This window comes from Eubalaena glacialis, chromosome 11 (genome assembly GCF_028564815.1).
Source record: "Eubalaena glacialis isolate mEubGla1 chromosome 11, mEubGla1.1.hap2.+ XY, whole genome shotgun sequence".
Lineage (NCBI taxonomy): Eukaryota > Metazoa > Chordata > Mammalia > Artiodactyla > Balaenidae > Eubalaena > Eubalaena glacialis.
The window spans coordinates 64,364,326-64,380,961 of NC_083726.1; the positions used below are offsets into that span (position 1 = coordinate 64,364,326).

Below are 16,636 nucleotides of genomic sequence, written 5' to 3' on the forward strand. Positions count from 1 at the left end.
TCGTTGCAGTGTGCAGGCTTCTCATCTTGCTGGCTTCTCTTGTTGCGGAGCATGGGCTCTAGGCGTGTGGGCTTCAGTAGTTGTGGCATGTGGGCTCCAGTAGTTGTGGCTCGTGGGCTCTAGAGTGCAGGCTCAGTAGTCATGGCGGATGGGCTTCGTTCCTCCGCGGCACGTGGGATCTTCCCAGACCAGGGCTCAAACCCGTGTCCCCTGCATTGGCAGGCGGATTCTTAACCACTGCGCCACCAGGGAAGTCCTAGAATTGGTTTTTAAATTTCATTTTTGGAATGTTCATGGCTAGTAAATAGAAATAATATATTTTTTATTGATCTTGTATTCTGCAACCTTGCTGAACTTGTTTAATAGTTTGGGTGTGTGTATTCCTTAGGATTTCATATATACAAGTCATTTCTTCTGGGACTAAAGATAGCCTTAATTTTTCTTGTTCAATCTGGATGCCTTTTGTTTCTTTTTCTTGCCTAATTGCCTTTTATTCAATGTTGAATAAAAGTGGTGAGAACAGACTTTCTTGCCTTGTTCCCAACCTTAGGGAGAAATCATCCAGTTTTTCACTATTAAGTGTGGTGTAAGCAGTGAATTTTTTCATAGATGGTCTTTATCAGATTGAGGTTTCACCTTCATGTTTGAAGGATAGTCTGATGAGGTATAGAACTGGACAGCTTTTTTTTTTTCCTTCCAGCACTCTAAATATATAATTCTGTGTTCTTCTGGCTTCTGTTATTACTAATGAGAAGTTGGCTATTAATTGTATCATTGTTCTCCTGTATATAATGTGTCACTTCCCCTAGGCTACTTTTAAGACTTTTGCTTTATTGAAGTTTAGCTGTTTGCCCTTGATCATGTTTAAGTGTGGTTTTCTATATACCACTTGGGGTTCCTGGAGTTTCTTCAGTTTGTAAATATGTCTTTCCAAATTTGGGGAGCTTTGCCACTATTTCTGCACATTTTTTATTTTTTTGGCTGCACCGTGCGGCATGCGGGATCTTAGTTACCTGACCAGGGATTGAACCCATGCCCCCTGCATTGGGAGCAGGGAGTCTTAACCACTGGACTGCCAGGGAAGTCCTCTGCACATATTTTTTTATGTCCCATTCTCTTTCCCACCTGGAACTCCAAAGGACTCTAAAGCTTTCTTCATTATTTTTTTCTTCAGTCTTTTTTCTCTTTGTTCTTCAGGCTGATAATCAGTCATCAAGTCCACTTATTCTTTTTTTCTTTTAAATAAATTTATCTGTTTTATTTATTTATTTTTGGCTGTGTTGCTGCATGCAGGCTTTCTCTAGTTGTGGAGAGCAGGGGCTACTCTTTGTTGCGGTGCATGGGCTTCTTATTGCAGTGGCTTTTGCTGCAGAGCACAGGCTCTAGGAGCGTGGGCTTCAGAAGTTGTGGCACGTGGGCTAGGTAGTTGTGGTGCACGGGCTTAGTTGCTCCGCGGCATATGGGATCTTCCCGGACCAGGGCTCGAACCCGTGTCCCCTGCATTGGCAGGCAGATCCTCAACCACTGTGCCACCAGGGAAGCCCCACTTATTCTTTATTATACCATCTTCAATCTGTTGTTAAGCTCATTAAGTTCAATTTTTCATTTCAATATTGTACTTTTCAGTCCTGGAATTTACATTTGATTCTTTGTTATAGTTCCTATTTCTTTGCTAGATTCCCTGTTTATCCACTGTGTGTATATTTCCCTTTAAGTCCCAGTATGTGTGTATATATATATATATATATATAAAATGGCTGATTTAAAGCTCTTGACTACTAATTGCAACATCTGAGTGATCTTGCAGTTGGTATCTATCGACTGATTTTCTTTTTCCTTAAGTATGAGTCATATTTTTCTGTTTCTTCAGATTTCTAGTAGTTTTATCATTGGGATGGATTATACTCTTTTACAGAGTGATTTTTATTCCAGAAGGCAGTTAATTTGAGAGGGCTTAACTTCCCATCTCGTTTTCCTCTGTCATGGACAATGGCTGAAATCTCTGCTTAACTCTTTCAGCTTCTATCTGATGCTCTGTTTCACCAGGAACTCTGGGTTTTTCTCCACATAATTTAGTTTAGCTATTAGTCAAAGATTTTGACAGATTCTATATGCAGATTCGGGGACTTATATCTTCTGGGGCTTTCCCTGCATAGATTTCTCACCTAACTACTCTCTGGCTGCTCTGCCAACCTGAAACTCTGTCATTTTACACCTTAAGCCAATAGGGTGTGGGTCTCTACCACTTAAGCTATTTGGAGTTATGGGGATGTCCTCAGACAAAAAGTCACAAACACACAAATGTCACCTACTGAATTTAATTTTTAAATGTAGTTATTTCTATCTTTGGGAGGGTTAATCTGACCAAGTTAACTCCACCATTAGCATAAACTAGAGACATATGCTATTGATTTTTATATGTTTATCTTATATTCAGCAATCTTGCTAAATTCTTATTTGAATTTGTAGATTCTCTTGTATTTTCAACATAGACTATCATACTGTCTACAAATATTAATGTTTTTCTTCCTTTGTATCCAATTCATATAGCTCATTCTCTTTCCCCTAATTATGCTAGCTATAACATTAAGTACAATGCTGAATAGAAACAGTGATAGACAGTAAGCATCCTCATCATAATCTTGACTTTCATGGTAGTGCTTCTAAAGTATCAGCATTAAGTATTTTTCACTGTAGTTTTGTAATAGATGATCTATCTATCAAAGAAGTCTTAATTTTTCTTTCTGCTATTCCATTGTTAGTTTATAGAAATGCAATAGATTTCTGTATATTAATTTTGTATCCTGAAACTTTACTGAATTCATTGATGAGGTCTAGTAGTTTTCTGGTAGAGTCTTTAGGATTTTCTATGTATAGTATCATGTCATCTGCAAACAGGAAACAATCCTACTTACCATCACATCAAAAAAGAATAAAACACCGAAGAATAAACCTACCTAAGGAGGCGAAAGTCCTGTACTCTGAAAACTAGAAGACGCTGCTTAAAGAAATTGACGACAACACAAACAGACGGAAAGATATACCATGTTCTTGGATTGGAAGAATCAATACTATTAAAATGACCACACTACCAAGGCAATCTATAGATTCAGTGCAATCCCTATCAAATTCCAAAGGCATTTTCCACAGAACTAAAACAAAAAAATTTTTATTATTTTTTTTTAATTACAAAAAATTTTTTTTGGCCACGCCACGCAGCTTGCTGGATCTTAGTTCCCTGACCAGGGATTGAACCCAGGCCCACTTCAGTGAAAGCTCTGAGTCCTAACCACTCGACTACCAGGGAATTCCCAAAAATTAAAAAAATTTGTATGGAAACACAAAAGACCCCAAATAGCCAAAGCAATCTTGAGAAAGAAAAACGAAGCTAGAGGAATCAGGCTCCCTGACTTCAGACTATACTACAAAGCTACAGTAATCAAAACAGTATGGTACTGGCACAAAAGCAGACATATAGATCAATGGAACAGGATAGAAAGCCCAGAAAATAGACCCAAGCACCTATGGTCAATTAATCTACAACAAAGGAGGCAAGAATATACAATGGAGAAAAGACAGTCTCTTCAATAAGTGGTGCTGGGAAAACTGGACAGCTACATGTAAAAGAATGAAATTAGAACGTTTTCTAACACCATATACAAAAATAAACTCAAAATGGATTAAAGACCTAACTGTAAGAATGGATACTATAAAAGTCCTAGAGGAAAATGCAGGCACAACACTCTTTGACGTAAATCACAGAAATATTTTTTTGGATCCGTCTCCTAGAGTAATGGATATAAAAACAAAAATAAACAAATGGGACCTAATTAAACTTAAAAGCTTTTGCACAGCAAAGGAGACCATAAACAAGATGAAAAGACAACCCTCAGAATGGGAGAAAATATTTGCAAATGATGTGACCCACAAGGGATTAATTTCCAAAATACACAAACAGCTCATACAGCTCAATATAAAAAAAAAAAACAACCAAATTAAAAATTGGGCAGAATATCTAAATAGACATTTCTCCAAAGACATACAGATGGTCAATAGGCAAATAAGATGTTCATCTTTCTAATTATTAGAGAAATGCAAATCAAAACTCCAAAGAGGTACCACCTCACACTGGCCATAATGGCCATTATCAAGAAGTCTACAAATAATAAATGCTGGAGAGGAACCTTCCTACACAGTTGGTGGGAATGTAAATTGGTACAATCACTATGGAGAACACTATGGAGGTTCCTTAAAAAACTAAAAATAGAGTTACCATATGATCCAGCGATCCCACTCCTGGGCATATATATCCGGAGAAAACTATAATTTGAAAAGATACATGCGCCATAGCAGCACTATTTACAATAGCCAAGACATGGAAGCAACCTAAGTCTCCATTGACAGATGAATGGATAAAGAAGATATGGCATATATATACATATGTATAATGGAATATTACTCTGCCATAAAAAAATTGAAAAAATTCCATTTGCAGCAACATGGATGGACCTAGAGATTACCATACTAAGTAAGCCAGAGAGAGAAAGAAAAATATCATATAATATTGCTTGTATGTGGAATCTAAAAACATAATACAAATGAACTTATTTACAAAACAAAAATAGACTCACAGACATAGAAAACAAACTTATGGTTACCAAAGGGGAAGGGGCGGGTAGGAATGAATTAGGAGTTTAGGATTAAAATATACACACTACTATATATAAAAAATAGATAACCAACAAGGACCTACTGTATAGCTGTATAGCACAGGGAACTATACTCAATATCTTATAATAACCTATAATGGAAAAGAATCTAAAAAAGAATATATACATATATATGTAACAATCACTTTGCTGTACACCTGAAACTAACACATTGTAAATCCACTATATTTCAATAAAAAAATTTTAAAAAGTCTTCTTCTCTTCCTTGCTTTTTGAATTTTTTCCATTAGTCAATGTTGAAGTTTATCTTTTTTTCCCCCTGAATCTATTGAGATGAGATAATCATATGGCTTTCTCTTTTAAGCTGTTGATAAGAAGTATTATTAAACAGATTTCTCTAATATTGAAGCATCCTTGATTTGACACTCTTTGATTTTCATGTATTATTTCTTATACACTACTGGGTTTGGTTTGCTAGTGTGGAAGTTTGAATTTTCCAATATAATATCTCCAGACATATACACAAAGGTATCTGCCAAACCACATGCTCCTTTGCAATGTGACTTTGCTTCTCTCTCATCAAGATGTAGAGTCATCTCTCTTGAATCTGGGCTGAGCAGTAGAATGCAACAGAAGGAACATGTATGCCTTCCAAGAGTGGATAAGACGTTTACAGCTTAACATGATCCTCTTCTGATGCTCCTTTTCAGAACCCAATTGCCATGCTGTAAGAAGTCCAAGCTATGAGGAAAGGCTACATTGAAGTGCTTCGGTCAACAGTCCCAGTTGAGTCCAGTCTTCCAGTTATCCCAGCCTGGGCTTCAGATATGTGAGCAAAGAAGTCTAGATGATTCTGGCCCCAAGCTTTTCAAATCATCCCCCCCAGACATATGAATTCTCATAGCTGAGGCCAGACATTTTGGGACAGATATAAGATGTTCCCACTGTGCCCTAATTCATGATGCACAGAATGTATATATGCATGACTTTGTTTTATGCCACCAAGTTGGGGCAGTGTACTACATAGCAGCAGATAACCGAAACAGCTAGATTTTACAATTTTGCATCTTTTCACAAGTGAGATTATTTAGAATTTTAAAACACTGCCTTAGTCTGATTTTGGTATCAAGGTTATACTAACTTTGTACGATGAATTGGGTGGCTTTTTATTTTATATATGAAAAAAGGATTACCTGTTCCTTGTGGGTTTGGTAAAAATCAGATTTTTCTATTTCTTGAGTGAAATTTTCAAATCGCATAGTTTCTAGAAAATTATGTTTCATTTAAAATTCAAATTTACTGCAATATTATAATAATCCCTCAAGATTAAAAAAATACTGTAGCTGTAGTTATATTCTCCTTTGGGTTTCCTACTAGTTTGTGTGTGTGTGTGTGCATGTGCATACACAAGTTTTACTAGAGATTAGGTTATTTTTAAGAAATCAGCTTCTGGTTTTGTTGAACCTTTTACATTTCCTTTATTTTGTATTTATTAATTTCTGCCTTTCTTTTCATTGTTTCCTTCCTTCTACTTTTGTAGAGGGCCCTTTTTTTCTTTTTTTAGTTGAATACAACTATTTTATTTTTAGTCTTTGTTTCTATGAGTTTCATGTAAATTTCCCTCTTACATCTGCTTCTTAGGAATTCCTATTATTTGTAGATTCCATGTTATTTTCTGTCAGCTCTATCATATTTATTTTAGAGATTATCTCAGAAATGAATATTCATCTCTGTAGACTGAGAATGGAGGTTCAGAGAAGTGAAGGAGGTCATCAGTAGGCCTCTACTGACTTCCTACTATCAGGATCTTGCCTCTTCCCAGTTTTATTTGAAAAAATGTGCTTCCTCCCCTCAAAGGCTAATCGTTCCACCTGTTCTCTGGATCCCCACCCCTCCTGCTTTCTCAGTGACCTCATTTTGTCCATTATCCCTCATTGCTTTATTTGGAAACTTTCCCTCTACTCAGGAATATTTTATTTCTTCTGTCTTAAAAAATGTCTCCATCAATTCTACATCCCTCATTTAACTACTATCCCATCTCTTTCCTTTCTATGTGTAGATACAGCTTCTAGAAAGAGTAGCCTCTGTTCGGTCACACTTCCCATCACACCTCTCCAGAACCAGTCTTCTGCCTCCTGCCCCCACAACTGCCACTGCTTCTGCTCTGACCAAGGTTACCAGTGACCGCCTGGTTGCCAGATACCACAGACGCTAGCCAGTCCCTGTTTTCTCAGCTTCATTGTAGCCTTCGGCACTGCTGGGCACTCCCTCCTCTTTAAAACTCATCCTTCGATTTCTTTGCCCAAGCTCCTTCTCGGTTTTGATGCTATCTCTCCAGTCATTCCTTCTCCCTTTTGTGGATTCTTCTTCCTCCCTCAGGCTTTGAATGCTCGTGTTCCCTACGGCTCCATCATTGGGCCTTTTCTCACTCTACATGATCTTTCTTGGCACTATCATCCGTTCCATGGCTTCAACTACCACTTTTAAAAGAATGTCTCCGAAATATGTATTTCTGGGCCAGAGCTCTCCTGAGGCAGAGACCTAAATATTTAGCAGCCTGTTGGACCTCCACAGCACCTCAAATGAACGTGACCAAAATGGAACACAGCATCTTCTTTCCCAAATCTATTCCTCCTCTTTTTTCCCTATCTTGGTAAATGACTCCACTACTACCTAACTCCCGAAGTCAGAAATCTACAAGTTATTTTGGATTCCTCCTTCCTTATCCTGAATGTTCAGCGATTGACATCTCTCTCCCAAGTTTACATGCAGTGTCTCTGGTCTCCATCCTGTCACTGCGTTGGTTAAAGTGCTTTGCTCTATCACTGCAGTTTCTGCAAAGGCCTCTCAACTGATCTCCCTGTCCCAGGTTTTACCTTTCTTTCCCTACCTGCACCAATCCATTTTCTACATGACTACCAGAATAATCTTCTATGTTGCAAATCTGAGCATGTTATTTCCTTGCTATAAACACCTCATTGGCTCTCTTTGGCCTTCTGGATAAAAGTCCAAAATTCTTAGCTTGACACATTAAGGCCCTTAGTGATCTGTCCTTGGCTCAGACCTCCACAGATAGTTATCTTTTACTTTTCTCCCTTTAAACCCTACATCCTAATAATAAATTGCAGTTTCCAGAATATGCAACTCTGCCTCCCCACTTGCTGCCTTTATTTGGCTAGCTCATCCTTCAAAACTCAGTTCAGATGTTACCTCCTCCAGCCCGAATTCCTCATTATCCTCCCTCATCATTGGATTGGGTGCCTATCCGACCTGCTCCCACAGTCCACCTCTACTCGTTAACCCTTAATGTAGTGTATTGTTTTCCTGTATCTTCTTGAGGGCAGTGACTTGAGTTTCTCTCTCTCTAGCTTCAGTTGTTATCAGAGTGACTTGTGCCTAGTGGGTAGGCACTCAATAAATGTGTATTAAGTTAAAAAAAATTCTCAGCTGCCTGAATAGCTTGGACTGTAAATCAAGGACCAGTTTCAGTGTCTGAGAATATGCTCAATTTGATAAAAACTCCCATCAAGTTTCTTGAAACCAGGAAATGGGAGAGCAAATGAGGTATTACCTTAGAAAAGCTGAAACCCAGTCCAATTACAGATTTTAAAAAATAATAATAACATGTATGATCAATAGTTTAAAACTACCAAATGCTACAGGGGTAGGAGGAAAACTAAGTTATAATTGGTCTGGACAAAAGGCTTATTAGTTTTCAAAATGACTCTCTACTGTTCCTCAATCTGGCCTCCTTTTATAGAACTGATTTGCTATAACTTTGGATCTCTGTGTTCATTTTCCTTAGACCTCTCCAGGTATCCTTGGGTCTTACCATCTGAAGTTAAATTTAAAATTTATTAATTCCAATTTATCAATTCTCCCAATGTGTGAAGCATTAAACATAATCAGGCATCAATATTTATTAACACAAGACAAAGGAAACACATTCAATGAGTTAATAGAACACTGTCCAGCCAGATGTTAAATTTAAAAATGTATATCTAGTCTAATTTCAAATAAATAAAAAAAACCTTTATACATAATTACACAGTACTATAGTTTGAATCTGACACTGGTAAATATCTTGACAAAAAATAAACAAAACAGCATTTAGGACTAAAAAATTATTCTTATATCTTTACACTCTCTTCCTCTGGACAAATAACATGGCCCACCTACATATACCTAAACCAGAAATGTTGAATGAATGATAAAGAAAAGGCCTATTGTGTATTTGGAGTACTGCAGCTTGCTCCAAATACTCTTGTTTTTACACGAAAGCAGACAACAAAAACAACTCTAAGGCATAGATCATGTTGGAGTTTGAGGGTGAGGTGGTAACTCCTCATTGCTTTAGTCTAAAGATTCCTGGATATTCAAGGAAAGTAATTTATTTGGCCAAGATATTGAGCACCATGCCTGGGGCACAGACCTTAACAAAAAAGCCTAAGGCCTTGGGCCCTTTGTTGATTCAACAAAAGCATTAAGCAAGCATTGCCCAGGGACTAAAGTTAAGGAGACACTCCTATGACCAATAGACAGGCAATGGTCCCTAAACAGCCCGAGGCAGCACAACTTCAGGAGGACCTGGTACTGGGGAAGCAGGGGCCCTTTATGAGGCAGGAAGGAAATAAAGAATGTGGATTCACTGATGCCCATTAGCATGCTGGTCATTCCCAAGGTCTCACTGATGCAGGAGATGGCATTTGTTCTGAGGCAGCCCCTTCCTGATCTACCTCATTACTTCTGCTGAGAGGCAGAAAGAGGTTCAAAAACTTTCAGATGAATAGGTTTCTCTTATCTGAAATGAGGGCTTGCTATTCTTTAGTCCGTCCCCCCCCCCCACTCCGCCCCGCGCTCCCCACAGGCATAAAAACCCAGACACAATGTGTTTCCAAGTTTTGGCAAGGCTGTTTCTATTAATAATGGCCTTTGGGGCCTCTCTTAAGAGTCAGTTCTACCACAAAGGTTCTACTTAATGTGGAAAGACTAAGAGCGTTGTGTCACCAAGAGGAAGTTTTCTTACCAAGTCTGCAACAGACTAGGCATTAGATCTGTAGATGATCCCACAAACACCTCTAAACTAATGACTGACTCTCTTCCCCTTCCAGAGGATACTTTACCAGAGTTACTGGTGAAGTTCCCCAAAGACACATCTTAGCATCTTAGTTTTCTTTCCTCCACCAGCTTATTCTGGCTTTGGGGGACAGGCAAAAGATAAATAAAGCAGCCACAAGGCAGAAAGCAAAAAAAACCCCAATAAATCAGAGGCCTCAGGAACTACAAAACTAGATAATCAGCCCCTAAATAACTGGGAGTTGGCCATACCATGAGATTAACGGAATACTTTATTTGAAGGAATGAGTATAATCTGCACTGTCCAATATGGTAGCCAACAGCCATGTGTGGCTACTGAAAACTTTAAATATGGCTAGTCTGAATTGAGATGTGCTTAATACACACTGGATTACAAAGACATAATATGAAAAAAAGAAAGCAAAATATCTCATTAATTTTTTATATTGATCCCATGTTGAAATGATAGTATTTTTGATATGTTGTGCTAAATAATACATTAAAGTCAATTTCACCTGTTCTTTTTACTTTTTAAAATGTGGTTACTAGAAATTTTAAAATGACAGATGTGGCTCACAGTATATTTCTAGCAGACACCCTAACTTGTGTAATAAGAATTATGAAAGCAACCCATAGGATAGACTCTGCCTTGCACCTTTTTCTTAGAACTTGTGGATTACGGAGATAGAAGATCCTCAGGATCCCTTGCTTTGATTAGTGAATCATTAAAAACTGTCTTAAGAAAATTACTTTCCAAATAAGCAGGCTGTTTCCTCTGCTAGTCACTGGATTTCTTACCCCAATGCAAGTGCTTTTTTCCTGTACATCCTAGAACCTCTCCCATCATGTGTAAGTTAACGTCATCCAAAATGTTGAAAAAGAGATCTGGAACTGGAAAATGTCTTGAGGTCTTCCCTCTGTGGAGAATGAGTTGGGAGGAAAAGAGGATTATGTAAAAGGGAGTCAATAAAGTGGCTTTGAGTCATGAGACTGTGTAAGGGCAGCCCCCCAGGAGTGCTGCCGTGGCAAAGGGTCTGGTCTTTGCATTATAAACCTTATTTTCAGGGTAATTACAAGTCTAAAAAATTGTTTAAAAACATATTTAGTTTACATGATGTTACAGTGGGGTAAATAATATGTATTATTAAAATAGTCTAAATAAATATTTACACAATAGACCAGAGTGGGTCAAAGAGAACCATTCTGATTTAACAAGTTAACTCTGTTCACTTTGAGTTTTTTTTTTTTTAATTTTAAAAAATATTTCTGTAAGAAAAAAATAATAAAATTCAACTATATTCAAATACGTGAAGTATCAGACCAAAGAAAGGAAACCGAGCCAGAGGCCAAACTCAGTCCCAGGCTCTGTCCGCTTGGCCTGGGCACCACAGTTATTTCAAAAGCGTTTCTTGCATACATCAGACTTCCCCTATTTCAGCATAAGCCTGGCTATTTTGGCAACCCAAATCGGTCAGTTCTGAGACATGCAGTTACGAGGCCTTATGCCTTCACGTGACTATAGATCCCACTGCCTTCCCAGCCTATTGCTCTTGTTCTTAAAATCCCCGCCCTCGTGAACTGGAAGAACAGAGGATGCTCTTCAGTTCTCAGAAAAGAAAAGCTAGATGTATAACTGCCGACACAGTATACAATGGGCCTGGAAAAGAGGAAATTCTAAATTCTTATGCAGTCATTCTAAACGTGAAAGACGGTTTCAACACTGGGGGCCAGAGTGAGTTTTTCCGGTTCCTTAGAATTGGGTGGGATCTAATGAATCTTAGCTTTTCCTAACATTTTGATTTTTCAACTGAGATTATTCAGTTTGTAGAAACAGGCTGAATTCTTAAAAGCTTAAGCTGATTCTGGGAATGCAAGCTTAAAAAACAAACATAGGCAGCTTCATTTTATAAAATACACCAGCCAACAGAGACACAGTACAATGTGCAGCAAAACCTGCAAACAATTTGCACTTTTTAGTCACCTATTCAATTAATTACACTGCATCCAGAGAATACTGAGATTCTCTCAAAGTAGAAATGTTTCTACTTTAGTTGTTACAACTATACAAGCCAATTCTTCAATTTTTAGCTGAATTATGTGTATTCTTATTTACATGTTTAAAACACTGGTCAAAATGTTTTACCATCAAGAATTTTATATATATAAAGTAATTCTCATATTCAGTGGGTTATCTGATTTGCTTATGGGTCAACTGAAAGTAAGCCAAGTAGTTCCGTGTTAACAAAACCCGCAGAATGTCTTAACTATGGTAAAATGGCAAAATACAGTACAGAGCGGGGAACTGTGTAACTCAGACTACCCCCTTCATGTGAATTCATTAAACTCCCTTACAAAATTCTAAAACAGCATTAGATAAAAATACAACTATATACAACAGATGAAAAAAATGCAACATGGATGTAATTGCTTTAGTAACGTGCTGCTCACACTATGTCAAAGCTCATGACTAATAGACTGTTAACGTTTTTTTCATTTGCTACCACAGAATTCCCCTTTCCTGTGTGCCATGTGATTGCAGAATCCCACAGGATGAGATGAAGGATATAATGTAGCCATCTCAGCTTATTTCACACCACAGGAAAGCTTCCTCCTAGTCACGGGTCTTTGGTCCTGTGGTTTTGCAGGATGGCCCCTGCAATCCCCACAAGGCTGGTTACATGTTATACGCCACATAGATGGGGTCCAGCTGGTCAGCGAGGAAGCTGTCACGGAGGTGCATCCTCTGTTTCTCTCCTCTGGAGTTGATGGGGATAACGCCTGGGTCCACCACAACTACGACGCCCACGATGAGGTAATGCTCCTCCAGGACCACATTTGTCACTAAAGGAACCAGATCTAGGGCCTCCTGTTCAGAGCCACACAGTTCCACAACCACCACGAGCAAGTTGGTCCACGTGAACACGGCACTGAAATTTCAATGACATTCAGTTAACATGTCATCTTTTACAGTGTCTGCCCAAGACTTAACCCCATTTTCCCTGAGAACTGCCTTCTCGCTTGGATCCAACCAGAAGGCTCTCAGCTATGTCTTTAATACATGACCTTGCCCCTATGATCACAGCTGATTAGCTGAGCCATTTAAAATCTCTTGGGAGTTTGGAAGTGGGAATGAAAGTTGTTAGCTGGTCACCTGAACTGAGGACATGTGGACTGGAACGTTCTGGGGTAGCAGGTGTGCAGAGAAGTACAGAGAATGGCTCTTCAGGGAGGAGAGAAAGAATGAAGTGGATGCCCACATGGCTCTAGAAAGCGAGAAGATGGTGGTTCCTGATGGCCTTCCCGTTCCTTGTTTCTACCTTTCTTGAGATCCAGAGCTGGTCAGAGACTTCTAGGAACCTCTGAGATAACCAGGTATTCTGTCCATGAACTCTCTTTTGCTTAAGTTGTTTTGAAGAGAATTCTTGATATTTGCAACATAAGAGCTTTGACTAAGATTATTATCTATATTATAACACCAAACAGGAAGGGAGTTGGCCTGGCCTCATCTGAACTCAGTGCCCCATACATGCTCTCTCCTATTGTGCTATAAGGTAGAAAGTTGCCTTACATTCAGTGGGGTTGCTGGGTTAGAAGGTTATGACCTGACTTGTGTTTTGCAGTGTTGAACTGCTTTAAAAAACAGATTCAGTCATTAAGAAAAATGTACACAATATTTGGTAGCATCAAAAGTCAAATGGTTACAATTAGGGGGTAACCATGGCGCCCAACTTCTCTGCGTTGTTCTTACACCTCATGGGCATTGTTCAGGTCTGTTCAGAGGAGAGACTCTGACAAAAGCAAGACAAAGAAGCATCTGGAAAGCATGAACAAACCATTAAAAGAACTGTGGCTACCTTGCATGAAAAAAAAAAAACAAACCTGAGAAGGACACACTGACTTAAACATGTATAAAAAGAAACTGGATGGATTCTGTACTGTTAAGAATCCACGATGAAAGCAAATAGGTAAAAACTACAGAGTTTTAATTGTAAGAAATTTTTAGTCAACGTGAGGTTGGATGATCCTTTGTCAGGGATAATGTAGGGGGAATTCCCACACTAAGAGGGAAACTGGACCAGATAATAATAACAGTCCTTTTCATCTGCTTACCATTTGATAGTTTACAAAGTACATTCTCACGTGATCATCCTGATAATCAGGAAGGAGCAGAGGAGGCCTTTTCAGATGAGGAAAGCAGCCTCCGTGGAAGTGCTGGGCCTTCCAGCTGGGTCTTTTGACCTGAAAGTCATGGTTCTTCCCACCACCCTCTACCGACTTCCTAGAGGCGGATGATCAGTTAGGTCCCTTCCAACGGTAAGCGCCTACCATCAAAAAGGACCCAGCCCCACAGCGAGTCCACGGAGCCTGTCTCCGTGTCTCCGCGGCCTCGTCTGCCTCAGCAGACGGCACACTGCCAGACAAGGATCAGTCCGTTTATTTTCTGGCTCCCCTGGAGTTCCACAGCCGTAGGTGGTCTAGTACAGACGGCTGACTACAGAGCAACTGGTACCGCAGCTGAGGGGGGACCTATGCTGTGCAGGGGATTTACCATTCGGCCATGCTCCTGTGGATCCGAGACACCGAGGTCTCGATGTCGATGGGGTGGTACCGCAGGCCTCGCAGCTCCAGTGTCTCGTCCAGAGCTCCCACCACGTACAAGGCGTCGTGACGCTCTGACGGGGAGAGAAAGAGGAACCTGGTTCATCAGATGCGCTGAGTGTAATACATTGTTGGAGTTAAGAGCACAGGGTCCAGACTGCCTGCCACGTCACCTGGCGCCACCACTCACCAGCTCTGTAACGTGGAGCAATTAACTTAAGTCTCTGAGTCGTGCTTCCCCTCTGTGAGACAGGGGTAATAATAAATGGCTGCTGTGAGGATTAAATTCATATAAGGGAGTTAATATGATGCCTGGTACACTGTAAGTGCTGAAAACATTAGCTATGGTTATTATTATTATTACCACGTGCCAGGAGTTGTGCCTAGTGCTGGGGAGACAAAGATGATGTAACACGATTCCTGCTCTGAAGATACTTGCTGTCTAGTGGGGGAAACACACACACAACAGATGTCCTATGGATGGACATCAGGTGGGATGAGGTCAGCCCAGCGACCCGAGTGTGCACTAGGGCCCCCCCTCCCCGAGCTCAGCTCAAGGGTTCAGAAAGGGAAAAGCTGAAGCCACGCTGAGCTTTTAAGGATAAATAGGAATTAGCCAGATGATGGCTGGGGAGGGGAGGAGGGGAGAGGATTTGAGATGGAAAAGAAGTGAACATATGTCATTGTTTCTGGACATCTTCAAGGACTCCATGGAGAGACTAGTCCTGGTTATTAATAGGCTTGTAATCCAGCAGGACGTTGCAGAAATCTTTTTTAAAAGATTTTATGCACACACTGCATACACAAGGCTACATGGTTTATGTCTACACAGATACTGAAAAGAAGAGAGATGATTTAGCTAGGTCTACAGAATGTTGTATTTTCCGGAAAAGGAAGATTTCTGAAAAATTTAGAAAAACAAACTGCTAGGAGCTGTTGGAGAGAGAAGGATGAGGAAGGCCAGCAGAGTCCCATCACACAAGAGCTGAAGACTGTAGTAACAAGAACAACAGAAAGAGTAGCTAATGACGATCGAGTGTCTTCTGTGTGCCAGTCACTGTTCCAGGCACCTGAAGGCATTATGTCATTTAATCTCACATCATTTCCACAAGGCAGGAAACGTTATCACTCCCATTTTCCAGGTAGGAAACTGAGAGGTTGAGTGAGTGCTCAAGGTCATACAGCAAATGACAGAGGTAGGCTTCAAAACCAAGGCACCTGGCTACGGATGCTTCCCTCACCACCAGTATGTTATTCTACTTCCCCGTGAAATATGGAGACACTCTGGAGCTGGTCAGTGGGGAACAGATGCAAGGGGCGAAGGAGAAATGACTTGGCTCAGTTCCAGCTGTTCAAGTCCAGCGAGTGATCTGTGTCAGTTCTGGGTGTGTATGATGCAATCAGTGCTGGGTATTTTAAAATGGCCATTCATGCCGTCAGGAAGGCTGAAGTCACGGCTTCACTGTGACTGCCCAGTGGGCAGAGGATGACTGGGGGCTGCTTACACGAGAGCCCTGCCAAGCAGGCTCGTGTCCAACGTGAGCCGCCGAAGGGACAGAGAGCTTCGGCAGGTTGGCTCCTCTGCACTGCCTCCCGCTCGCAAGGCTTAGGAGCAAGGGACTAAAGATGGGATACCTGTCCCAGGAGCTTGCTGAGGGCTGAGTCCTGCCAGAGGCATCTACCCATCACTAGGCACATCTCTACGACTGCCTGGCCGAGCCAACCCACAGTTCAGGGATGCTGACACGGGGCGCCAGTGCTTACTTCCTGGGTCCTCTTTGAGGGCAAAGTCTTACTTCAAATGAAAACAAATTCATGTATGGGTTCAAGAGTCGGAGAAGGGAATAATTCAATACACACACTCCACATCCAAAGGCAGGCTGAGGAAGGCCAGCCCGTGCTAGGGGCTGAAAAGCACAGCAGGACGAGGGTGAGGAGCTGGTGAAGATACCTCCGGTGGCTGCTGTGAGCTCGGTCCGGCGGACAAAACCCAGGTATCCTGTTCGAGCCCAGAGGGTCTGAGCAGGATCCCCAAAGCTGAGGCGGGTGTTGAAATGGTCAGCTTGAAGAGTCTCACTGTCATAGATGGTGTAATAGCCACTGGCTGTATGGGGACTGTTCACCCAAATCTACAATGAGAAAAAGCACTGGTCACATTTCGCCAGAATCAATTCAGTTCTCTGGGACAGATGATTTTGGCTTAACTAATTAATTAATTAATTAATTTTGGCTGCACTGGGTCTTAGTTGTGGGATCTTTTAGTTGCGGCATGTGGACTCTTAGTTGGGATG

The 16,636-nt window shown here is 40.5% G+C and overlaps 2 protein-coding genes across 4 annotated transcripts in view; both read right to left on the reverse strand.

Moving 5' to 3' along the window:
- ATF1 (activating transcription factor 1) overlaps positions 1-11,640 on the reverse strand; it is a 78,835-nt gene extending 67,195 nt beyond the window's left edge. Inside the window, exon 1 of the mRNA XM_061205793.1 lies at positions 10,545-11,640. The gene's annotated coding sequence lies outside the window, so the exon portion shown is untranslated. The remainder of the gene's footprint in view (positions 1-10,544) is intronic.
- A 151-nt stretch (positions 11,641-11,791) lies between these two features.
- The window catches only part of DIP2B (disco interacting protein 2 homolog B), a 227,997-nt gene continuing 223,152 nt past the window's right edge, over positions 11,792-16,636 (reverse strand). For all 3 annotated transcript variants that reach the window (XM_061205791.1, XM_061205790.1, XM_061205789.1), the window contains 3 exons: positions 16,297-16,474; positions 14,296-14,419; positions 11,792-12,673 (listed from right to left, as the gene is read on the reverse strand). In XM_061205791.1, coding sequence (XP_061061774.1) covers positions 12,421-12,673; positions 14,296-14,419; positions 16,297-16,474 — 555 coding nt within the window. In that variant the 3' untranslated portion in view covers positions 11,792-12,420. The remainder of the gene's footprint in view (positions 12,674-14,295; positions 14,420-16,296; positions 16,475-16,636) is intronic.